Here is a 27,590-nt window from a genome sequence, read left to right on the forward strand (position 1 = left end):
AAAAATTCTACATCCATTATATTTCAACATCATTAGTGATGACAATTAAAATTAATACATTTCAATTGCGATCCAGATGCGTCCCTTTCTTTACAATAAATGTATGAACCCAAATGTTTTAGATTAGGTACCTTAGGTTATATTTTTCTCACATTCATTACCTCAACTAGGAAATACAATCACTGGAACTTGGCAACTTTATCTTTAAATTAATCCAATGTAGAGATAATAATTGTGGAGAAAGTAGTGACAAATAGTAAAAATCAGTCTAAACGAAGAAGCTCGTGCCTACATTTGATGTTGGTATACTGTCCTTCGCTCTTCTCTTGGCCTAACAACTAAGTACTACGGAAGCTAAGTAATAGATTAAAAGAATTAAAAATAGTATCTTCGATTTTTAATTATAGTTCAGCTAGTCGAAGTTTGAGATTCTAATACTTTTGACTAGTTCATTATACTGCCATTGTTTAACTGACGGAGACGTGCCAACTAACAAAACACGCAGAGAAATAAAATAGCTACCATTACTGGTTAATAGGAACATATAAAAAACTCGCACCACGCCAACATTTAAACAATGGCCAGAGGTGGATAGCTTTTCGTCCTTAAATTTAGCAATTCAGTTTCATTAGACAGAGAAATCTTAGAATAAGACAATAAAAAGTGGAAGATACGGCACGAGCTCATCACAAACAGCCAAGTCCAGTGGTCTATATAGACGTGGCGTCTGAACTCTTACGATCGGACCAAGTTCATTCGGTTGTTAAGTTCTTAGTCTACTTTCAGTAACATAACATGTAAATACATCACGCAAAACGGTCCAAATTACAGGCAAAATAAAATGGAGTCCAACCTACAAGATGTATAAACGTGCCATATCTCCCCTTTTTTTAATATAAGAGACAAATTAATTAAATTTGACATTCCATCTCCAATTCGATCCTCATACCTAATACTTATTTACAAGCTCTGATATTTATAACCTACAGAATTCGTTCCACCCTAAGAACATAAAGTACATACATGTTTCATAAAACTTAATCACCTCTCTGGTAAAAACAAATTAAATTATGTCAGATCATTAAAAAATAAAAAAAACTATTTGTGACAAAACTATTTGTGCATCCCAAACATTATAGTTGACATTCACAATAATATATAGTACACAAAACCCAGATATCAACATAAATTACAATAATAAAAAATACAAAACTAAAATCAAGCGCATACAATGCGTGACCTCCTCACACCTAGTTCAATAAATACTTTACTAGCACAGCCCACACAATCAGTTCATAATCGTATTACAGTCTTATAATCCGTTTCAATATCACAATAACCCCGCTAACCAACCTCAAATGCGGCACGAGTTTGGCAGTAGGTGAAAATTCAAGAAAAAATCGAGTAATATATAGTATACGATAATTAAGAATCACAATACAGTTAATACTTAATAATAAAACTTACCTAAGTCAAATAAGCTAAGGTCAGTGTACACTAGCAGACTGGCATTGTTAAAATAAAGCACCAAATATGGCCGCCATAAAAAAATATTAAGTCAACACTATAACTTGGACTCGTCGTAATACTTCAGCAGGAATAAATTACTATGATTATGTTTCGTAATACTTTATAAAAATTAATGGATAATACTGCATAGTAAATAATACTTAACAATTTAGGCCAAATCTTTACGATAAGCAAACTATCACTATTGTATCTAGCAGAAAATTAGAACATATCGTAATGCAACCTATAGTATAGTTCGCCGTTATTATGTCGATTCTATCAATACTCGATAAAGGAGATTCTCAAAACCTGAACAAATTTAACCAAAGAATTAGTTAGAAATGTGAAGATATTTTTCGAACCTTTCATATAAATATCTCCAAGTAACTATTCTGTTTTATACCAGTTACTAAATTCATATTACACGTTAGAATTAAAATTCCAAACTAATAATGTAAATGATCTATCTAGATATTTTCAGCTACGAACGACTACGCCCTGACTAAATACTAGATGGATCCCGCAGCTTTGTCAGCTTTAATACGTAAAATATCTTGTCTTAATCTGTAATAATAATGTAAGAGTTGGTAAATTTCACTCGAATCCGTCGAGTAGTTCTTACGTACAGGAGTAACAAATATTCATTTATCCACTTTGTATCTCATCATTTATGTTTATAATATTAGTAGAATCAAAAAATAGCTTCAAAGATGACTTAGTTTCTTGCACATGTAGTTCAGTTTCGTATTACCATAGTTATTTAGTTGGACATATTAAATTTAATGTCTTAGTTTGCAGCAGCAGTGTACAATGGCCCTAGCATGGTACACAGTGAAATTTTAATACACATATATAAGATGTGATGTCGTTAGCGTGAAAGCAACCTCAGTCTTGTCAATCTTCAGATGTGAACCAACAACGCTACTACGCCCTGCTGTTTCGCCCGTCGTACGCTGAAAATAATATTATATGTTCTGTAAATGATTGACATCAACTGAAAAAGTAGTCGAGCTAATTTACATTTTGTTTTGTAGATTCTTATAATTTTAAGTCACCTTCTGAAGTCCTACCAGGATACCAACAGAACCTAATTCTACATGCAGAAGCTTTACAAGCCGAATCACGGTTTGAAGGATGATATTGCTACAAAGCAAAAGAGGTATTACCACATTAATGTTAATGTCTCCAATTGGTGGGTTGCATTCTAATTACATAAAAACAATTGATATCCCCTTTTCACTGTAAAAATATGTTATAATAATATGACAAATGATAAGTATGTCTGTGTATTTAACTCACAATGTATGTCACATGTTATTACGGGTGGAATTTTTACAACTCTTTTTGAAGTAGATATTTATAACTATTAGTGCTCAATTCTTGTATCCAAGTTTAGTTTAGATCACAATGCCAGGCATTAGTAACAAATTAGCTGCTACCCATGCAACATTATATATTTAATTTACACGTTCATCTAGATGTTATATAATATAAATTGTGTAAAGATGTTGGAAGTTATTAGTAAAATATTTTAAATAAAAGTTTTAGTTATACTCTTTAGCACACACACATAAACAAATCTTGTTTTTTACTTTGAATATATTTGAAAAGTACTACAAATTATAGAGTACCTTAAGTGTTATGTTACTCACCAAGTTATCTTATGCTTCCGTAGGTTGCTCTATTTGATCAGTATGGGGCTCCTCGACGGCGACTGTCTTCACTTTAATGTCGACCCCCACTGCGTTTTCGATTGGCACTTTTTCAGCATCTATAGAATCTCCATTTGAACCATTCATTACTTCTTTGCCATTTTCAACAGACAATCTAGAATTCAGTTCTTCACTTTTGCTTGCATCGCCATTTAAATTCGTAGTCTCTGTAGTTCCATTTGTCCCTTTACCATTAAGATGTGGTTCCTTAGGCTCACTTTCCATTTTCACTTGTTCATTAACATTATTGACTTCCTTAATGTCTTCCGCAACTGTCACTACAGCATCAGAACTTTCAGTAGAGTTCGGAACTGCTGGTGGTTCTTTGCTTTCAACATCATCTGACTTCTCATCATTTTCTTTTTCGTCTGGTTTACATTCTGATGCTGCTGTTGTTTCTGTGGGCCTAATGTCTTCAACTTTCTCTGTAACACAATTTGCCTCTACATTATTTTCTGTAGTTTTTTGTTCTGGAACATCCTCTGTTACAGGAGTAACTGTATTAGCCTCGTCCTGTACAGTGTTTTCACACTCTTTGTCAGTCTTTGATTCCTTGATTTCTTCCACTGTATTCAAATCCACATCATTACATTGTTTCATTTCCATTTCTAGTTCTGTATCAAGTATTCTATCCACAATATCGTTAGAGTCCACATTCTCTGATTCTATTGTTTCTTCAGCAATAGAATTTAGTAGGGGTTTTAGAGGTATGTTATCTAAATTTGTTACACCTTGGACCTTTGACAAAATTTCATCACATTCTTTTTCCAGGACTTCTCCGGCATTTTGTAATTCTTCCATATCTTCTACAACAGGAGGTTCCTCAATCACAGGTTCCAGGTCCTCAATGATCTTCTCATTTAAGGGTTGTTTATCACTTACATCTTCTATTTCTGTAATAACAACGGAAGGTATTTCTTCTGTAGGAGATTGATTTGTCTCTTCTTTTTCAACATCTTGCTTTTCTTCTACTTTAGTACATTTATCAGAATTAGGTACATCAGAGTTACCTGCGTCGATATTAGCTTTTTCTGTATCCATTTGTTCCGTATCCATCTTTTCAGTCTCTTTTTCTTCAGTCTTATCCACATTATTCTCAGTTATCTCGGCAACACCATTAACTGAAGGTATATCAGCTACTTCACTGGAATCTGTTACCTTTACACATGTGTTTGAAACAACTTCTGTCATTTCCTGGTCATTATTGATTTCTTTCGGTTTCTCTTCAATCGAGACTTCTTGTTCTACTTTCATAATATCTACTTTTTCAGTTTCCTTGGCGGGAGTAATCGCGACTTCGGTAGTGTCCTTCTCGGGTGTTGTCTTCACATCATTCTCTACATCTGTTTTGGCTATTTTAGCTGGTTGCTCTTCCTGAAATGATTTGTAATTAATATGATATAAATAAAAAACATATAGCAAACATTCAAATAAAGATAAAGATAAGTGGAATTCTGAAACTACCACCTTAGAGTTCACAAACAAGAATTGATTTCTAGTGTTGGTTGGTTGACTGGAACTCTTATATAAATCTACATTAACTACGTTGCCATGTACAGATGTATCTATATTAATATTATATAAATTTATTATATTATTTTTTTAGTTTGTAATGGATAAACTCAAATCATTTGACCAATTTTAAATTAATTCTTCACTATTAATTGAAGGAATAATTATTAGCGATGAACTATTATTAGCGATTCCGAATTCCATGCAGCGCCGAGACACATCAAGTCAGTAATAATTTTACAAATAGTAGATATAAATATTGTTTATAATGTTTTTTCATATACAAAACAGTAAACGAATATAAAACGGGATTCAATACTCGGAACAAAATAAGTTAGAATTTCATACCAGATCAGTTAATTTTCACCTTTTCCAGCTTTAGTGGCGTATATAATTTGTTAGTCCAGTAGTATATGCCAAAGGTAAACCCTATGATATCTTTACACGTCACTATGCTTTAATAAATAACTAGTTCTTCAGGAACTGTTCTCAAAATTATATACACATTTTGCATAGCCCTACGTGGTGCTGCATATACGTTTATTATTTAGTTATTTAGTAAGATATAAAACTATATCACCAAGCTAACAAATAAATAAAAAAAATCTAATATAGTTGTACTGAATAGAGGTCTCCATATTATCTACATAAGTCACTCACAGCACATGAGTCACTTCTGTATTCATAGGATTTATCCGGCTGGACTATTACGATAGAGGGTTTGATAATATTTCAAATTTACTTGGCTTATAGCGATGACGCATTTGCGGATTGTTCCTATACGCACGGGAAATTGTCAACCTTAAATTGGAAATTGTCTTAAGTGTAAACAAGTATTGACATACTATATATATTAAGATTCCATCACCACTCTAAGAACTAATATTTTCTATATTCAAAATAGGTGTAGCAATAATAATAACTGAACAACAAAAAAAATAACAATTCATGCTGACTGCACAATTATAGCATTTATAATTGGGCGCTATATATTTATTTTCGTAACTAAAACCACCACCACTTTTACAAAAGCCCATACTTTATGTATATTATTTATTTTACATACACCAATAGCATTGCCAAACCATTTTCATTTGGAATATTTTAATGTTATTGTCTACATATGGGTCGTAGGAGAAGCGTAATAGTATAGAATATTTTCTATACTATCTCTTACTTTATTAAATAGGAGATGATTATGCGAATTATAATTATCTCTTACTACCGGATGAATTTCAAATTTCAATTTGACTATGCTTATGACTTATGTGCTAAACGACTAACTATAAAAATGTGCAAAAAATAAAGAATTATTTACATTTTATTAAAAGGCTTTATTTAAAAAATATTTTATTAAACTAACAACATTCAACACAAAAATTAAAGAATTAACAGTTCTATATGTAGTCCAAAATGTCTTCTACCAACGGAAAATACACACAAAATTAAAAACGTAAGCTTCTTGTCAATCAATTTTGTATTTGTTTAATCATTTTTGTAATTTATTAAACTACACATATAAGTCACAGTCTTATTCATAAAAAATATTTAAGGCATAACAAACTTAGTTTAAACATCCAATAACATTATTGAACCTGTTCTTATTATTTTCAATTGGTTTTGATTATTATTTGAACTGTATAAAACACCATTATTTCAAGTGGTGTACACTTCTAATCTAAGGTTAAAAATGTAATCATATATGACTACTGGAACCTTTTATAACAATGTAATTATATGTACATGGATTATATTTTATATAAACATATAATTGTGTATAGAGCTTATAGTTTGTTGGTATTTTTATAAACAAGACTAATAAATTATATAATTTTATTTGTTAACAAATTACAAGTTACTACTACAATTAAGGCATGTTTATTTCCGACTAAGTTACCACGAACAGTTATTTTGAAGAATACCAAATATTCAGCATAGTAATAGTACTCCGTGACAACACACAGTATTATTTGATCATTGTTTATTATACCAATTTGTATTATTAATAGGGTGCAAAAATATAACGGAGAAACAACAGTATCCGTGACATATCAGGACACAACCAGAGATTCCAAGTCTTAATGTGCATTAGATATCTGATGTTATTCTTGAACGTGGCATATTGCCGCTAAATAGTTTATAGGTATCAATATCGCAAAAGTACTCTATGTCTATTATTCTGCTATTACATTTTTTCATGAATTTGTATTCAGTGTTATGCTGTCTTTTGGTATGCATATTATTTTTTGCTATAACCTACATTTTTAGATGCTAAAATACAATTTGAATATGGAAAAAGGCTTCTATTCGGTATTCCGCTAGAATACCGAATTGAAGCTGACTATTCGTGGTATCATTATTTTCAACCATACACATACATATTAAAGTTTTAAGCACATACAAGCAAGTAGCACCACTAACCTACAACATACTTACCTAAATGTGATAAACAGTAAACTACATAGTGCATGCATGGAAGCGTGCTACTGAGGCAGGGTATGAAGCACCTGGGAGTCTGGCTTGCGCTTGTTGGTGATGATCAGCTGCGCTAGACTGTGCAGCACTGGGAAGACGGATGTAGCTTCTACTGGCAGCGGGGCGTTGCCCTCTCGGCTGACTAGCGCTACGTGTAAACCAGATGCGCGAGCAGCTTCCGCCTCTGTCACAAATCAAAACATATAATAAAATTTAAAACGACCCTTATAGGTACTTTAAAATAAATAAACCTTAGAAAAAAACTATTGTACAATTCTTGTCTAGTGCAGTTTTTGTATATTGTTGAATGTTTCATTAAAATTTAGTGGTAGTTTTATTCCAATAGGTATATAAATAAAAAAGGTAAAATCGTAAATAATACATTAGTTAGATATTTGAATCCACCATTATTATTTTTATTTTATCGTAAATTATACATAAATCATTGTAATTAAAAATAAAATCGCATTAAATTACTAAAATGTTTGAATTAAAATAAAATTGTAAATATAACTGACCTTTTACAATATCAGTAAGAAACAATATTTCATCCGACTTGCAACCAATTTGTTCAACAATAGTAACATAACTGGCAGCTTCTTGTTTAGCACCTACAGCAGTATCAAAATGGCCGTCAATTAAAGGAAGCAAGTCGCCTGCCATTGACTGCCCAAAAAGGAGTTTCTGGGCTTGCACAGAACCCGAAGAGTAAATGTACACCTTCTGGCCTTCAACAGTACGCCACTGTTCCAGGGCAGGTGACACATCATCATATACACTAAAATAGAGAATATAGTTTTAAACATAGAGAAAAAATATTTATTCAATGATAAATCAATAAAATATTATATAAATCCATAATAAGGCAATTTTTTACAAACCATACATTATATTCACAAGAAATAATGAACAAAAATGTTAAGGATAAAAACAATTTTATAATTATATAATGGAAGGAATGATATAAGCAAGTCCACAATTTGTACCATATTTCGTTGGTCAATAAAGCAAATATTAATAAATAAAACTAGTAGGTAGGTAATACTTGTGTTACATTATCTACATGTATGTATAAATCAGTAATTTCAATACAATACATTATAGTGTAATATGTTTTACAAAATGATATACTATTATGACGTAATTTCAAAGACATGGTGTTGCTATCATGTATAACATACAAATGTAGTTGGATAATTTAAAGTGGGCTTTATGTTGATATTCAAATATTCCCCTGTATATGATTACAGAAAACACAGTAATATTATAAATATTTAAATATTCATATCATTATCTTCCACACCAACCTTCAATCGAGTTTCATTCATAGACAGTTGACATAAGGGACTAATAAATACATGTAACGAAATATTATCTCACAGAAATATCTTAAATTATATATAGGAGTATTTCATTAAACTGCCAAGTTATATCACAGGTTCATACGATTGTTAAAATTATAAATAGATAAGTACAATATAACACATTAACAGCTTTTCAATTCAAGCACAGATGTGCTTGTATCTCTCGACATGCTTAGTATTAAATTTAATACATCAATGTTTTTTCTTATATCTAAAAGCAACTGCCATCGAAATTGAGGTTATCAATTGAACTGTATCTTACACACATAAGATAGTTGTGATAACCTCTTATATTACACAATATTAATATCATCACCAAATCAAGATTCATGTTGTATTGTTTAAATTTTGAGTCTCGTAATGGCGCCGTTATATTATTATCAAAGTCGTAATTGAAGATTTTTAATCAAATATTACATTATGACACTTACTGTCCTTTGATCTCCCCTTTATCATATCCCTGCTTCCAAATAAGACCTTGCAGCAATTTGAGTGGACCTGCTTTACGGTCCATCGACATCTGCCACTTCACATTATTCACCAGCCCCTCTATTTGCTCCTCTTTCGTCGCATCCTGGAAATTAACGGTTTGAAACTTGGTAAATCAAGATACATAATAGATATATGTACTATGTAATAAATGAAAATAAATAACAGAGTTTTGGAAAATGAGTTATAATTCACTACAAATATTAAGTATTTATATAATTAATAAGAACACATTTTACATGGTTACTTGGAATAGGATTTTATCAATTAGAATTTTAGATTTTATTTACCTGTGTTTATGAAATCCCTTATGAATTTGGAGTATAATAGAACAAAAAACTAAATACATAGCTATTACATCCAAACAGCTTTACCAACTTTGACATTTATAATATAATAATCATACACTTTCAACCCTCTATTCTCAGAAACCTGGTTTATTTATATTATAAGTATTACTATCAGAATCATCCAAAGAATAAGGCTGAATTTTCAATAAAATATCCCATAAACATACCTCTCCAGGAATGGGAATAGCTCCCTCCACACTTTTCTCCTTGTCCTCCACAGACAACTTTCTGAGAGCATCAACAGCCTCTTTCACCTTCTCCTCATCCCACTTGCTTTCTAGGAACTGCTTTACATGATCTTCAGCGTAAGGGAAAAGCTTGTCCTGTTAACAAACATTATATGTATATGAAAACTACTAAGATTCCCAAATAACGGTCCTTACCCTAAATGACTATTGCTAGCAATAGATTATGTCAAGTTGACCTCCACGCGGACCCTGTGGAAACCGTCATAGTTAATTCTTGGTGAAATCACGAAGAGGTAGTTTATTTAGGCTTTGTTTCTAGGATATACCTGTAGTTATTTTGTTTCAAAAGCATGGGAAAACTGCGATTTAATAACGCCGCCAACGTAAACTTACTTTCCATTTATATGACTTCGCGTTTTTTAAAGAGAGGTTTCTACACTATGTTGTTATCCAGGTCTGTATGTTCGTAAAGCTAGCAAGTTTTGATTCTGGCCGAAACCAAAACGCTTTGCCAATTTTTATTTCTGCTGGACTTTCCGGTAATGTTAATAATGACAAACAGAGACAATAAACAAAATTAATTCAAGACATGGCGGTAGATTCTCCTGTTCATTTAAAACTGTAGTTTTGAAATTAGCTAACATAATCCAGCCTAAACCGTTAGGCAGGCGGTTGCACCATTCCATTATCATCCATAAAAAAAACAATTACTTACTATTCAAACTCTCAAGGTAAGTGAAATCAATTAACCAATAAATAAAAAAAGTAAATAAACATTTATGAAAACATTTTATAAAGGTATGAGTGTGAGTATGATTGTTTGTATCGGTCTGGGTGTTTTCTATGAATAATCTGTATGTATTTACGAAAAAAAATTAACTATGTACTTGTATCAGTTATCTAGTACCCGTAACATAATCTATAGATAGCTTAACTTGGGACTAGATGGCGCTGTGAATTGTCCTGAGATGATTATTATTATTTCATAAAGGTAACTGAAGGTACGACATGACCTTTAAAAATAGGTAAAGAATTGGCGGAGATGGGCGAGAACGCCGAGGGTGGTTAAAATGGCCGCCTCAACCGAATACTAAAACTATCTATTTCGTTTAATGTTTCGAGATTGCAGAGTTTAATGGCCACCCTGTGCTGAAAGCTTAATATTAGTAGACTAACTAGTTTTTCTAGCTACAGTATACTACAATACAGCAATTTTTAAAGAAATTAAAAATTTGTCTAAAATATAGCATAAGAGGTAGAGAGGTAGAGCCCCTGATCACTCGTCATCAGGGGTATTTCAGGGATATTGTCGGCATTTTGAGGAAGAATATCTTCTAAAAGGTTTCAATATCGGTATCAGTTTTTTATATACATTCTTTTAAAAATGTAATCCTTATAACTATTATTACAGTACAATATTAAGTAACGGTTATAGTATCGTGTATACTTATTAGTATAGGTGGCTGACGTTTTTAATCAGGTCGATCGTCGATTCTTCGCTAATCCTATAAATATAATAATAATAATCTCAGGACAATTCACACAGAGCCATCTGGACCCAAGTTGAGCTAGCTAAAGCTTGTGTTATGAGTACTAGATAACTGATACATATACATAGATATTTTTTTGTAAATACACACATATTATACATAGAAAACACCCAAACCGATACAATCATACTCTTCATGAGTATGATTGTTTGTATCGGCTTACAAATGTTTGTGCTGTGCGAGGAATCGAACCCGCAACCATCGGTCGTAAAGCGGTGTGCTAGACCACTAGACCACCGAGGTCGTCAAAATATATTCTGTTTGACAAAATACTATCTACGTCAATTACGAAAATCTAGATTGGATGAGATTAAATCTATTACAGAAAAAATATGATAGGTTTAAACACCCTGCAGACATTTTGAAATGAAACCATGATTTAGTGAATAATGTTTACATGCATTAAAACAATTACATGTGACATACCGTACAGTAGTTTTGAATTAGCATAGCATAAAACTGTGGTGAAATTGCATCGTCTACGAAGCAAGAAGGCGCGACGGGTGAACGAACTGTGCGGCTGGGCGCCTTGCCGGCTTGTCCAAACCGGATAGCGAGTCTACCTAGCTGAACGACCCGACATGGAGACAAGGCCGATAGGGGCACAATGCACCACAAATGCAATACATCTGATCCAATTAACTAAATAAAATATTTCAGAACAGATAAAGATGGGTCCTTACGTAGAAAACAACTAGGTCTCGTAACAGAATTTTAATTGTAGATGTACAATAAAAATCATATATAGGTACTTCTATACTAATATAGAGGTAGTTTGTGACGTTGTAGGGACGGTAATCTCTGGATCTAATGCACCGATTTAGAATTTTTTACCAATACAAAACATTATTTGTTCGTGTCATATATAACATCACACAGCGATAGGAGCGGAATAGCTATAAATAACGGGGAAAATGAGATCCAGACTGTAGACAAAGTTGTGCGGGTCAGCTAGTATAATATACAAAATATAACCATGGGCCCATTGCCAATGATTTCCAACGACATGTCGAGCTCCATTCGAAAAATCCTTGAAACCACCGTGTTTAATTCGCCTGACCTGTCGGAGCATGAGGTCATCTTGTTATCCTCCACTGGTGCCCCGCAGCGTATACCGCTAGCGCAGGCGTAGAGGAGTGCAGCATTCCATTATCATCGATTAAAAAAACTGATACTAAATTAAATCAGAGAGCGGTGTGGGCCAGTGATTCACTGCACAAACTCGATGAACCCGCGACTAATCCCAAAGGTCATTAATCTAATTGCCACCAAAAAACTTTGTATGCTAATTTACGTTTCAGACTGAATTTCTGATCACAGATTCCGTGATAGAATGTCCGATAACAAAGAACAATATCGTGAGAGACGATGATTTCACCAGCTATCACATTGGATTCCACCTGTCTACAGTCATATATTATTATGTGTATAAAGTATGTGCAAGTATGTAATGCAATAGTAGAAAAAAATTAAAATAAAAAAAATTGGACGACGTTACGTATTGGTTAAAAGCCCGACGCGAAAGGTTACGAATTCGAATACAAATAAAACATGGTTTCAATTTATACATATTGTCGCCGTTCTGGTGACGAAAACACCGTCAAAAAATTTACCCAAGAAACGGCGGTAGTCTCTCCCGTTGTCACATTGTATTTTAATAAACCAAGGAAAATATGGGCTACTTTAGACATTGCCTCTGAAATTTCAAATCTACCCTAGTCTGGGATTAGGGTAGATTTGAAATTAATTTATAAGTGATTATAATTTATAGCACACAGAACCTTTGGGCGGTATCAGAGAATGCAATGTATAAATCATTGTTACATTCTGTCTTAAGATTAAGTTGAGAACAAAAACACAATAAAGCAACGGATGAGAAGGAATATTTTATTTAAAATCCAATACCTGGCAGTTGCATCAGCTTGGTAATATTATCTGCTCACCACCCCTACCCTAATCTGTGATGCTAATGGGTTGATATAGATGGATGGAATTAGGATTGACAAACAAGCTGATGGCCTACTTGATGAAATTTCATCATGACTACCATATAGTGAGTAACAGTTACATTATTTTTGGATTAAAACACACCATAAAGTCCTTCTGATTTGGAGGTTTAAAATAAACCAAATTTAATCTTTCCTGATATTAGTGACAATTTGTATGTTATTCTACCTTACATGAAGCATTAAATGTGACAAAAATTTTAGTACTTTAATATAAAGCATATAATCATTAATAACTATAACTTCAAATTCTTTATGTTACATTACCTAATATAATTGGTTACTATAGGTTTAACCTCTAACAAAATTTAAATCAAATAGGACAAGTACCATCAGACAATATGATAAGTGGAGTTATAAAAAAATGTACACAACATTGACAGTTTAATAATAACCTTTCAACTCTCCACTGCATTTCACCAGAAACATAACAAAACCATGATTAATGATAAATAATAAAGTAGATAAAATTAGTTTAATGACCAATGGAAATAAATGTTGTCACAGATTTTACAAAATAACAGTATTAACAGTTGTTTGGAAAGATGATAAAGAAAGTAGTAATGGAACTATAGTTCCAACAAATTACATAAGACAAAAACAATTGGAGAAGATACACAAGATAAGACAATGAAACAAATTTAATCATATTAATCTATGTTACTTGAAACCACAACTAAGAGCCTTCATTTTATACCTAAGATAGGTCTACATCCTACATCTACCATCTACCAAAACGAATTTTAAACATGTACCTATTTAAAAAAATATTGAATACTAAATGCTTTAACAGCAAACTAAGATTTTTATAGCTTTGAATGTTGCTCCTAAAAGAACAGCTAGAATTTTTTTTATAATATTTTTTGTAATCTATTCTGAGATAATGATAATCATTATAATGAATAACTCTATAATAATCAGCTGTTAAAAATAATTACAATTAAGACTTGTATACATATATATCAGCCATCAAAAGAAAGACTATAATAAATTTGAATGTAATGTTAGTAATAAAAGATTATATTATCATGATCAATATAATTAAAATGCTTAAATATGATACCACATATTAAGATAATTTTTTCATTGAGATTCTTAAAGGTGGTGGCAAGCATATCCATTACTATTCCTAATTGTCTACTTCATATTAGAGAATTTATCCTCATCATTTACTGAAGTAGTGTCAGGTCATTTCAATTAAATAAACAGTAAATAGGTATTAATGTAGATGAATGTTATATTCCGTTTTCATCAATAAAAACCTTTAACAGGGTGTACTTATTGTCTTTGATAATATAATTTATCTAGGTACTGAGTAAAGCATGCACTTGACCTCCAAATATATCCAAAGAAAAACTGAATTGATACTTAATGAAAGCGCAAGTCGCACGCGGTGTCGTCATATTATTATTCCGCGTATGGAAGTAACGTCAATCATTTTTTATCTCCATCATAATGGTAAGTCGGTAACGCGTGGAACAAGGACAGAGCGAGAGACTTGAAGGCTATTGAAACAGGACAGTTAACTGTTCCACTTTTTTTACAAGCCAGCTGCTCTAAACAGCTGTTCGTGGCTATATGCCGGCCGTCACCTTTCCTATCACGTTTCTAACCACTATGGAACGTCTAGAAAACCCTTTAACACAAAACCAGCGTGCCTTTCACTTTGTAAAATTACAATACTATGTAGGTACTTTCCTATGGTATGATATAGCTATATTTTGGACTATCAAATTTGCTTTTCTTAGCAGAAATTACAGCGCTTTTGATTTAAAAGAGACTTATGCCTGTAGGTATAAAAAATAAAAAACAAACATAAATGTGAAGTAAACCACTATTTCAAAGCACATGGATAAAAAATGGACAATGAAAGCGACATGAATAGAGGTACCATTTTGATTTCGTCCACCATATTGCAAATCCTAAATGCGAACATTTTGCATGTCCAGTACTGTTTGGTGGACAAATAATCAATAACAAGCAAAAATATATAAGTTACAATATATTTATACATATAAATACATTGAAACAAAACACCGGCCGGTCAACCATCAGACCTACCTTAACAAAGCTGATCGATGTTGTTGTTCCTTCTATGTCCAACAAAAGAATTTTGCATTTCTTGACGATGCTGCCGATTTCATTAATTTCATTCGCCATTTCGTTACTATAGTACTGCCTTTAATAGGAGTACTTTTTATAGAATACTCGATTTTATTTGACTAGAAATCTTCTCACGATACGTTACTACCCCACACCACAGGAAAAAGCATTTATTGAACGCCACGCACGAAAACGGCCGGCAAGTGAACTGACGGCGAGAAGCTAAGCGAGATAGACGCGCAAATAGTTCACTTTTTGCTATTGAATAAGCGAGATAGTCTGATTTTAGTAAATTGGAGGGGGAAGCGGAAGGATACAGTCTTTAAACTTCAATGTTCTCAATATCAAAAAAACATTTTCAGTCATTGCCATATCTGTTTTGAAAATAACAAGATGATAGTTCAAAGATTATATAATTGAAAAGTAACAGACCTCGGAAATAATTCTATGTCTGTACTATCGTTTTAGTTTTTTCCGGTCTTGTAGCCTGTTTATAAAGTATATTGCAATTCTCACTGTATTAATATAGTTATTTTTTATGGCAACTATTTGGAATTTGTATCGAAATTTTAGCCATTATACTGCTCGGCAATTAATCGTTAAAGTTAACAAATAACACCGCCAAATTTGAAAGCCTAACTTATGAACTTTTACTACTACTACATTTTCGAGAGCGATGGTATTTTATACTTTCTGTTTCAAGCATATTTACCACAATTAGTTGTCTTGAAGAGTAATACACCCATAGATATAAAATAAGCGTTCATTAGAATTTTAATAGTAGAATTTGTCAATTGTTACAATTATTTTATTGTATGGAAATATTACCCTAACTTTTTTTGCTTCGTAGATTATTTAATTATACTTACCTAGTTATGTTTTAAACTGTTTTTCACAATAAGTTTACAACTGTATTGTATTGTACAGCAGTACACTTATTTATTCTAGCCATTTGCCCAGTGCAAGGCCAAGAACCCATTGTTGTTAGCGCTGTGTAGACGAGTAAATAATGAACATGGGTTTCTCGGGTTATTATATTGAAATATAATTGCTTGCATAATATAAACCCGTATATGAATGTGTACTACACACACACATCAGGTAGTCTCATGGGCTGTTAATTTTAAAATAATTATAATATATACATATAACATAGATTAATTTTCTGCAGGTGTATTCATTACCTGCATACAATGTTGGTAGATATTGCATGATTTATTGTCCATAAATTATACAAAATATACCCTCACAGGGTACCAATAAAAATGTAGAAAATGTTTTTCAGAGTAATTTAAATAGTCCATTAAAGAATACCAAATAATACTGCACCACAGATGCTCCACATATAATTTTATTTAACTCTTATTTTAGCTTATCGTACACAAGCAGTTATTGTCAACAATTATTCTAATTTATCACTTAAGTATATAGCATATATTACAAAGTTAAAAAATAAAAATAAATAATACACTATATTTTTAAATGGTCTAACAAACTACTTTTAGGCCCTTTTCGTTTTTCTTCAGTTTTCATTTTCTTCACCAGTTTAGGGGTGCCGATATTTGTTTCAGCTTTTCTTTTTTGTACCTGTGACAAAAATATTTAAAAATTAATGGGGTAATAAGATAATTACCATTTTAGTCAAATTTAGTCACAGTTCTCCCTATTACATATGCTTTATCGAACGAAAATGTGGGCTAATGCAGAGGGTACTCCAAACCTTGCGGAACTATTTATGGTGAGTTATTTGTATATATATCATAAAATTAATTAATCCACTAGAAATGAATTGCATGAAATCATAGAAAGTAAAGGAGAGAAATACTTGAAAATAAATTGAATATGAACACTAGAAAGAATATTATTATTTTCTATGTCCTTTTGTTTCATTCAAATTTTATTTGTTGTAATGACTGTGATTTCAATTTAAGAGTGTTATACCTTTTTTCTGGTTATATAAAAATATACCAATATAATATTTATATAGTATATATAAATCTACAATTATGTATAATTTAACATCGCAAAATAATTTATAGCACAAATTATGGTGTTGAACTGTGTTAGTAGCATTAAATTATACTACAACTATTAGTATTAATCTGTGTGTTGCTAATATCAAACCGACATTGCAATAGCGAAAATAAACTATAAAAAAATAATATATAAAATGCAACATTTACCTTAGGTTCATTGTCTTCTTGGGTGAGTGCAGCGAAAACAAAGTTCCTCTTATTAGACGGCAAAAGCGATCCAATCTTCGGTGCGTCGTCGTCGACCGCCAATGGCGTCGCCAAGGCAGCCAACCGAGCGAGTGCACCGCGTCCTCGCGATAGTAACGAACCATGATAATTTTGCTGCAATAATATAAACATTGTAGATTATTATATTTATTGAATGTTCTAAGCATTTCTCTTAGGCATAGTCATTTCGGTACAGAGATGCGTGTATAGAATGAAAGCAATTTCTCACTCTCATTTATATACAGTCCTTCAGTAACATAGATATGAAACATCTTGCGCCTTTAATTACTGCAATGAAAAAAAAACTGTAGTCTTAATTTTGACAATTGACCACTAATTATAACATATCCATTATATTAAAATCGCAAACATTTCTACATAAATCAATAAGATAATGTTACATTTATATTTACCTGGAATACAGCAAATGCTTTTTTGGGACTTGGTACATCTTTGCTATTTTTTTTCTCTGGAACCGAGGGGCTATTTTTCATTTCATTTGTTGTCTTATTTACTTGAGACAATAAACTAGACATAGTTCTCGAACATAAATTTGCTTTGATTATGGTGGTTCTATTTATGCTCATATTCAGATTGTCTTCCGGTTTATCGTCTTTGTGTTCCTAAAAGTACATAAAAAATATTTGTATATATTTAACTGAAATGGCAAATAAGCTAATGGTCAACATGCTGGAAAGCTGCCATTTTTTATACACACAAATAGCACCACAGATATTACAAAAAATACCCTGATAAGTACATGGTACACCTCATGTGTTGACATTCCTTTTATTGTCAGTGTAATTCCTTCATACCTGTAATTTAACTACAATATCACGCTCTAAATCGGTCCACAGCCTATAAAGAAAGTTGAAGGTGACAGAAATATGTACGATTTGTTTCTCTTCGATGAAAGAAATACCGATATCAAACCAAAAATTAATCGATAAGGGCGGTAGATTCGCTCCTTGCCATGTTGGAATAAAATATACAGAGCGAAATGGGGAAAATATTTTAATTTAGAAGTCTAGCAATACAAAACCTGCATTTAAGTCTAGAAAGCACTGAATAGAGTTACACATAGACATATTACAAACTGTTATTATGCTTTTGTCACTCCAAAAACAACTAAGTAAGGTACTTCTTATTCGTTTTTGTTTCAATATCTATAATGAACAGACATAAAAGCCTTTTACAATTTTAATTTTATAAAGTGGCTTGAGATTATGTGAATTTACCATTTGTCGTAAGAAAACTTCTCTCTCGTGGCGTTGTTTACGCCACTGCTCCTCAGACTCGAATTCTTCTTCCTGCGTATCCGCAAATTCCTCAGGCATAGTACCAACTTCTTCTTCATCATCTGAAAATACATAACATTATTTTGACTAACAGCAACCCCATTTTATGATGTAGAAGATGAAGCAAGTAGACAATGTGTCGGCATTGCTTTGTATTACGAATTTATTAGGTGGACTATGGAGGCAAAACAACTTAGTACACAGGAATAGTAACACAAGAAGGTTATATCTTTAATGAGTGGTGCACTTGTCTGTAGTGGATGACGATATGTTGAGTATGACGTCAAGTGTGGTATAGATATATAGTCTATGGGTAGCCCATTGAGTGAATTCGCCAGAAATTAATTAAGATAATTTCCAGAGGGGACAGAGTGATGGTCTTCTATATATTGCTAGCATTGTGTTCCTATTGATTGCGCTCATTAATAACAATCCCCTACATGAGACATGAGGGGTATTATGGACATTATCATAATATGATGTGATGTCCGTTGCACAAGTAAATGTGATTAAGAAAATTATCAGGAACAGAAATAGATCAAAAGCACGTTTTACGTTCTTAAATTACAAAGAAACTGCATGATGTACCATCTCTTTATATTTATACCTAAAAGCCAACTTCATACAACATAATGAAACTTTCTGAGTTTTCATTCATCAAATAATATCCATTTCATAAACATAATCTAAGCATAATATTCTTAGGTTTCTTAGAGTATACTCGTAGATATGTAAGACATTACCAGCATTACGCCAGCGGAACTTGCGTTGTCGACCACCAGCACCCAAGTCGCCGTCCTCGAACATCAATTCTTGTATTATTCTAACTTCACGCTTATCTTGGTCCAGCACATCCCGCCTGAAATTTGTTATAAAAACTTTTAAGGATTGATCTCCTCTGCCATTAATATTTGACGCAATGTTTTTCTTCAGTTTCTAATTATTGCAAATGTGAAAGTAAATTATTTAAGAGCAAAAGGGAAACTTTTCATGCAGTTGTCTATATCAGTATAAATCTCACTTATTTCTGCTGCAAAGAAATTAGTATTACAGAGTTTAATAACTGATATAACTTCAAACTAACATTATTATACCACAGTCCTAAATTAAGTAAATTAATAAGGAACACTATGGGACATGAGTTTGTTCAAGGATATTAATTGTGCAATACATATATATGAAAATGTTGATAAAAGAACAATATTACATACAAATGAATCTGGCCCAATTCCCTCTGTAGTTTTTTCTGATTGAAGGTCTCATCATCACCCGCCTCGCGTTCCATACGGTCTAGATCTGCCTCATCTTCATCCCCTGAACCCACCCACTCATCTTCAGAGGTCAATTCAGCCTCCTGTTCGAAGAAATCAGCCATTTTGCGTTTCTTTTTTAGATCTTGAGGCTTCACTTCCACCTGCAATAATTAAACAAAAACAATTTAATTTGTTTTTTTTCTAATTGGTTTGTTACATTTCAATAAATTAACCAACTTGACTAAAACTTATTTGACTCTGAAATCACAATCAACTATAATTTTAAAGATGATTGAGAAATATTCAGCAGATGCAGATATAAATATTATGTATTGGTAAATGATTGTTGCAATGCCGGTGATTTGAAATTGTAAAAACATACTTTCATAGGACTGATTACGTAAAATAAATCTATGTTCCAAAAAACAAATTTCAAAAGTAGTGTGGACTGTTCGATGATAATATACCAGGACAAATAATTTCATAAGCATTAATTTTATTTACTTCATTCTCTTCTGAATCATATTCCACAAGTTTGGTAGCATTCTCATCAGCATCATCCTCAAGATCTGATATAACATAATTATTTTCATCTTCATCTTCTTCGTCATCTATAAAAGAAAAAGACGTGGGATGTAAATATCACAGTTTATTTATAAGTAAATATTACTAAATTCGTAAATTGATAAAATAATTTAGTTATGATTTTATATATATGAAATGCAACCTTATATATCATAGATGATAATAAAATAAACTTCTTAACTCTAATAAATATTATCTATTCTTGAATGTAATAGGATTAAAACGAAAATTTATCTTGTAAATTGTTGAATTCATGGAGGTCTAATATTACTTATAGTCGACAAATTTTGATAATGCAACATCACTCTAATATTACTATTCTTCAAGAGATTTTACTAAAAACTTAGTTGATATATTACCAGAAATTTGTAATGCTCTTTTTTCTAACTTTTTCTTCTTAATTTTTTTCTTTTGTTTCATTCCATTTATATCAGCTGATTTATCAATTTCATCATCAGAATCAATAATAAATTTCTTTTTAAATTGTGTATTATTCATGTTATTAACATTTTCTTTGTTTTCTGTACTACTTGGGAAATACACATTACTTTTAGGAATATCAAATTCAGGGTCGTTCAGTTCATCAAGTATTGACTTTAATAAATTTCTGTCCTCAGATTTCTTACTGTTATCTGCTTTAGGTTCTGAATCATTAGTATATTTATCATCCGTAACTTGAAGGGAATTTAATACCACATTTTCCTCTGTTTGTGAGACAAATTCATTATCATAGAATTTCCCAGTGCAAAGATTGAGAATGTCTTCACCAATTGCCTGAGATTGAGTTTGTGTTGTTGGCAATTGTGACGTAACTAGATTCTGTGAGAAACTTCCAGAACACATGCCTACAATGGCATCTAAATTAGCCTGTAAAAAAACAAGTACAGATTTAATTACCATCATACTGACAACTAAATGGTATGGATTTTTTATGATTATCGCTGAATTTTAAGAATTGCAGTTAAAAGCCCTTTAACATATAGTGGGTTTGTTAAAGTTAAATGTTAAAAAAAATTATGCTACAAGTATGTGATATCTTATAATCCCAGGATTATTAAGTGCTTTACCATAAGGTCCCACTGAAAGGTGCTCTATATTTCCATAGTTAATGGTTCTAAGCGGAATAATTATATAATAACCAACTAACAAACATTATAAAAAAAGAAATGTGTGGGTAAATATGACAACCCTCGACAGTCAGAGAAATTTATTTTCAATATAATGGATTTAATCAGTCCTTATAGACTCACATCATCATCAGGGGGTGTTTCACAAATGACAGTCATCTTGTCTGAGTCAACTAAGTCTAAAGGTACACTTGCTTTTTGATTATCAGTAGTATTGAGAATAGAAAATGTTTGTGTTCCCAAATCAAGCAAATCATCTTTAGGCTGTTTTTGATTGGAGGAACTAATTATTCCACTTTCTTGACTTGTGAACAGGTCTTCAGAAAACGACTTGTGAATTTGAGCTAACTGTAGATCATCATCTGGAAAATATATGGACAATATTAAAATTAAATCATTGAAATAAAAAACAATTAAGGGTTGGACAGAGGCTACGAAATCATCATCTGCTTCTTCCTTATTCCATTTATTCGGGGTCGGCGTAATATGTTTTTCTCTTCCATTCTTACCTATTCACAGTCATCTAGTTATTTACTTTCTTTCTTACCATATCATCTTTCACACAGTTCATCCATCGCTTTTTCGGCCTTCCTCAGCCCTTATAACAATCCACATTCATATGTAACACCTTCCTTCCTACCTTCACAGAGGCAACAAAATAAATAATGTAATACCTATATTTTTAGACTACTACTGGTGTATACTACAAAACAAACTTTAATACTTAGAACATTTTTTTATCATGTAATAACAATAAAAACCTTCATATAACATTCTTAGAACGCATTGTATACATGTCCCAGTCATACATTATCCAATCAAATTTGAAAAGTTTGGAATTTATGTAAATCACCTTGAGTTTCACCTGTGACATGACTTCTTGTTGGTATACAATTTATAATAGAATCTGAAGTTCTATTGTCATCAATAGTTTCTTTACTATTATTCACATTTACAAGTTTACTATTTTTGTCCAATATATCTGAGATATTATCATCATCATCTGAATCTTCAAAAGCTTTCAATATTCTACCCTTCTTTGGCTTTAAATTAGTTTCAACTTCAGACTCTGACGATTCATTTTCACTTGAACAACTATCACTCTCATTATCAGCCTCAATTTCACTGGCTTCTTGAAATTCAAGTTCATTCTCATTATTAATTTCTACATCAACATATTTTTTTCTATTTCCATCATCTTTCTTGGTAGTCTGTACATCATTGCTCTCTTCTTCATTCGATTCTTCAGCCTCATCATCAATCAGCGGATTTCTTGTTCTAGGAGTATCCTTTAATTCAATATCATCTTCTACTTCTTCTTCTTCTTCACTTTCTGAAGTATTATTTATCAATTCTTCATCACTTAGCTTAGCCTCCATTTTCTCAATATCATCGTCATCAAAAACATCACCTAGGACTGCATTCACCTCCAATTTATTTTGTTTATCATTCTCTAATCGTTTTGCCCATTCAAGTGACCTCTGTTCTGCAATTTGCTCTTCAAGTTCTTGTTTCAGTTTCAAATGTTGAGTACCTGGTTTCAATCTAAAGAATATGATGTTAAAAATTAAATTTAGAACAAACAACAAATATTATTAAATTATTAAAAAAAAAGTAAGGTTTACCTCCTTTCCTTTTCTCTCTCCAATTCCTCTGGTGTTTTAAGTTTTGCAAAGTAAGTGAATCTCTCTTTCAGCAATTCAACACCAGATTTATTAGTCACAAAAGTATCAGAGGCATCAAAATCAATAACCATTCCAGGAGCTCCAGTTAATTTAGGCATAATATTTTTCGATATCGTAGCTTTATCAGACAATGACTTCCTATTTTGCTCACAATTAGTATCTAAAAGAGAAAAAGAATAAGTAAACTAAACAATTAATACAAAATAAAAAAAAAATCAAGTAATTTGTTACCAATTCTAATTCTAATTCTAATTCTCAGATATTACATTACACAGTATCTGAGATTAACTACTTGTTAAGTAATTGATATAATAAGAAAATACAAGAAAAGAAAACATTTACTTATTTCAGCATTTTCTATTATTTTATCTATTTCTTCAATATCGAAGACATTATCAGTATCAAAGTCATTGTCATTTATATTCATCATTTCTTGGTTTATTTCATCAAATTTACTATCATTATTAATAGACATGTCCAAATCTACAACTTCTTTACCAATCCTTGTATTTGTCCCTTCATTGTCTATTGTATCTGTATCATTATGCAGAGATAATGATTGATTGTCTGTTGCTTGTTTTGAGATTACATTATGTATTTCTGAATTTATACATTTATCTGAATTGCCATATTTCTGTACGTTATCAATTAATTTGCAAGAACTATCTACAGAATCTTCATATATTAGCTTTACATTAGAATTAGAAATATTTTCAGTCTTATCAATTGTTTTATTTTCAGGTAATCCCACAGATTCATTTTCTAATTTAGTACTGTCATAGTCTTGAGCATTATTGTTACAATTTATTATTTTATTTTCATCTTTGTTTGCAGTATCAATATCAGTGATTTCACCATTTTCAGATATATCATGTTTATTACAATCAGTATGTAGATTTAAACTCCTTGATTGCGGGTTGGTTTCTTCTACTGTGTTCTCCGTTTCTTCATCTGTATCACTTTTACATAGTTCCATCAACTCTTTCTGTCTCTGTTCTAGTAATTGCCTATAAAAAGGATTATGTAATATTAGAATTATTGGCGACCACAGACCGGAAGACGCAGCGTGGGAAGGCCTCCAGCAAGGTGGACCGACGATCTGGTCAAGATCGATGGAAGGCATTGGATGCGAGCAGCGCAGGACCGATCGTCGTGGAGATCTTTGGGGGAGGCCTATGTCCAGCAGTGGACGTCTTCCGGGCTGCGATGATGATGATGATGAATATTAGAATAAAATTCCTACGTCTACACAGAAAAGAACCTTCTGTAACTCACAAAAATCAAATATTATACTAGATCTAAGCATTGGTTTTATATTCAGTAATCATTCCTCATAGAACCTATATGGTTTGATCACTTAAAAACAAAATATATACTCACACATATTGTTTCAATTGTTCATCATTCATTTTGATAGGTAAAGCTTTACCATCAGAAGCAACTGCTGGTTTCCTTCTACTCATTATGTCCTTGAGAGTTAATGCCTTTGGACGATGGTATGGCAGTGATACTTCTTTTTCTCGCAGCATACGATTAGATTCACTTTTTATTTTTTGCATATTCTCTAATGCTTGCTTTGCAGTTAACTAAGCAAAATAAACAAAATCTCAATAATACAATTAGCTCCAATTAGAAAAAACCAAATTCCGAATTCATGTAAACAACTAAGATATAATTAATAATGATAGTATTAAATTTTATTATTTCGGATGTTATTTGACAGTACAAATCACTATTGCAATAGAGTTAGATTATTGAATTTATGTATTTAAATAATTATAGTCATACACCGAATATGGAAATAAACTAATTACAATTCATATTTAATACTTTACTCTAGAGAATGTTAATTAGTGATCCAGCTGGACTCGCAGCTAAAGTGTAGTAAATTAATTAATATATTTTTTTATGTCACATTAATTTAAAAGCATTTCAAAAGGACAGAAAGGTGTAACTAAAGTTACTTTAATATTTGGATGTTTTAAAGTACAACTTTATTATTGTGGTGCCATATGATGATTAGACATTTTCACATGGTTTGGCCAAATATCAGTCTGATATTAAATTTAAAAATGACAGGTTTGGTAAAAATTATATATTTAATAATCTGAATAAAAATTATTACTTGAATCAGAATATTAGGATTTTGGACTATACTTAGACCAGTCTCTACTTCTAAAATGTAAATGTAATGATTAAAAGTTAAGTTCAAATTTACCTTTATGGGTTTTGGTGAAGTTAGAATAGTAGTTTTCATCTCTTTATTTTTTTGCACAGATTTCATTGGACAGTTTTCTTCATCTGAAGTATCTGGATCGTAAAGAGTGGTCTTAACCATAGGCACTCTTTTTTTAAATTTCTATATAAACAAAATAAATAAAAGATTAAATTATGTAAGGTAATTAGACTCACAAAATTTTAAAATCAAATATTGATTACCTTTTTAATTTTAACTATTGATGATACACCTGCTGATCCACAAGTATCCACAGAAGTTACATTACTGTCATGATTAGATGATGAATTATTATCAATTTGATAGTTTTCATTTTCCATTTCATCATCACTCCCAGCTGAAGTAATCAACTTCTGAAAAGTCTCCTTTAATTTATTTTTCTTCTTTGGCATTTGTAGCTGCTGTTGGTTGTTTTTAGCAGCAACAGTCTTAGTTTCTGGATCACTGTCATCATCACTAGTACAAATGGTCCTTAATCTGGACTTATGAACTTTAGTTACTTCAGAAGAATCGTCTTTTCTTTCTAATTGGCTGTTTGTTTTAACATGCGAAAGTTTTTGACCATTTGCCACGAATGCGTTATTGTCACTATTTTCAGAAATTTCTTTCTCTTCATCGCTTTCACTATCAGGAAATCTCTGTACACATCTTTTTGCTAATTTTACAAGATCAGTGTCTTCATCACTGCATTGCTCATCTTCGAGGTTCATTTTATTTATATCCATTCTAGAAGATACAATTGATGGTGCATCAATAGCAGAGCTCAAATGTGTATGTTCAATGCTAATAGCAGGTTACATACATAACTATTGCTTACAAAATAGCAAACTAAAATAAGTTAATAACGGCACCCATGTTTTTAAGGCATATTACTCAACTAGAACTGAATTACATATATATACAAACGTACGTCAAATACATTATATTTTAATTTTATACTGGATAAGAAGTGGATTTTTAACTTTTAACATGAACAAAAGTAAAATTTAAAGAAATATTTATAATCAATCGGTGACAAGAAACTGGCGCCAATATTATCCAACTGTCAGATAGTCAAACAAAAAAATTTGACAGACAGATTGACTGTTGTTGTTTTAAAATTCATCCAATTTGGCCAGGCGAAGAGCATAGTCCATACTACGTAGTCACAGTTTTATCATTCTTGAGTATATGTATCATTTTCGAATAGTAACATGATTATCACTTCGTTTTTATTTCAGACGAATAAGATCTTATATCTCCATACCCGTAAATCCACTGCTGTATCTCACCCTCCAATCCTAATGAAACCGATACGTAAAAGCGAGGAGTGGTGGAACATTTGGTAATGAAACAAATTATTGTATTTAATGTGACATATTCGTTTAAGGCGTGAGGGAAGTGATATAAAAAATAACAACTCTACTAACGAAACGTGTCGCTTTCTAAAAACAAGTGACGGGATTAGTTTTCTATGTAGGCGACCAACCTTCTTGCATTAACTAGACATATACCTATATGTGTACATTTAATAAAAAGTATATTGTCAAAATGTCAGAGAGATTCGCTTGCAAATTACTCATTTAAAAAGATGTTACATTAATTATTATTTGTTATTTTAATTCTGATATTATATACACTGCAATTTATTAAGTCTTTTATTAATATCACTCCTGTTATCAACACGCCAACCATACCACACATTTATAATTACAAAGATAGATATAACATCTTATGTATTCCGCTACACACAAACAATGTATATATTAAATATAGTAACATGTAATTAGTTTTTTTATATACGTATATACGGTTAAGTAAATATTTATCAAGTGTATTTTTATTCATATTTTTTGTTTTCTTTTTACAGGTTTGTTTTGTAGTCGCGACGTACTTTGGCGACACCTCAGTTTCACTTATTTCGAA

General features: G+C 31.6%; 1 protein-coding gene across 1 annotated transcript; it reads right to left on the reverse strand.

Moving 5' to 3' along the window:
* LOC131847807 (claspin-like) lies at positions 1-26,711 on the reverse strand. The gene is made up of 23 exons (XM_059197463.1): positions 26,596-26,711; positions 25,889-26,411; positions 25,668-25,808; positions 24,830-25,035; positions 23,792-24,456; positions 23,390-23,609; positions 22,618-23,309; positions 21,888-22,126; positions 20,997-21,504; positions 20,557-20,663; positions 20,011-20,213; positions 19,543-19,658; positions 18,740-18,861; positions 17,915-18,124; positions 17,442-17,615; positions 16,755-16,845; positions 13,418-13,422; positions 9,579-9,734; positions 9,004-9,146; positions 7,727-7,986; positions 7,241-7,392; positions 3,162-4,595; positions 1-2,462 (listed from the first exon to the last, which is right to left on the reverse strand). The coding sequence occupies exons 1-22, from the start codon at positions 26,604-26,606 to the stop codon at positions 3,171-3,173; spliced, it is 6,369 nt and encodes a 2,122-aa protein (XP_059053446.1). The 5' UTR covers positions 26,607-26,711; the 3' UTR covers positions 1-2,462; positions 3,162-3,170.
* Positions 26,712-27,590: the final 879 nt, after the last annotated feature.

This window comes from Achroia grisella, unplaced genomic scaffold (assembly GCF_030625045.1).
Source record: "Achroia grisella isolate CSIRO2021 unplaced genomic scaffold, CSIRO_AGI_Agris_v1 utg540, whole genome shotgun sequence".
Lineage (NCBI taxonomy): Eukaryota > Metazoa > Arthropoda > Insecta > Lepidoptera > Pyralidae > Achroia > Achroia grisella.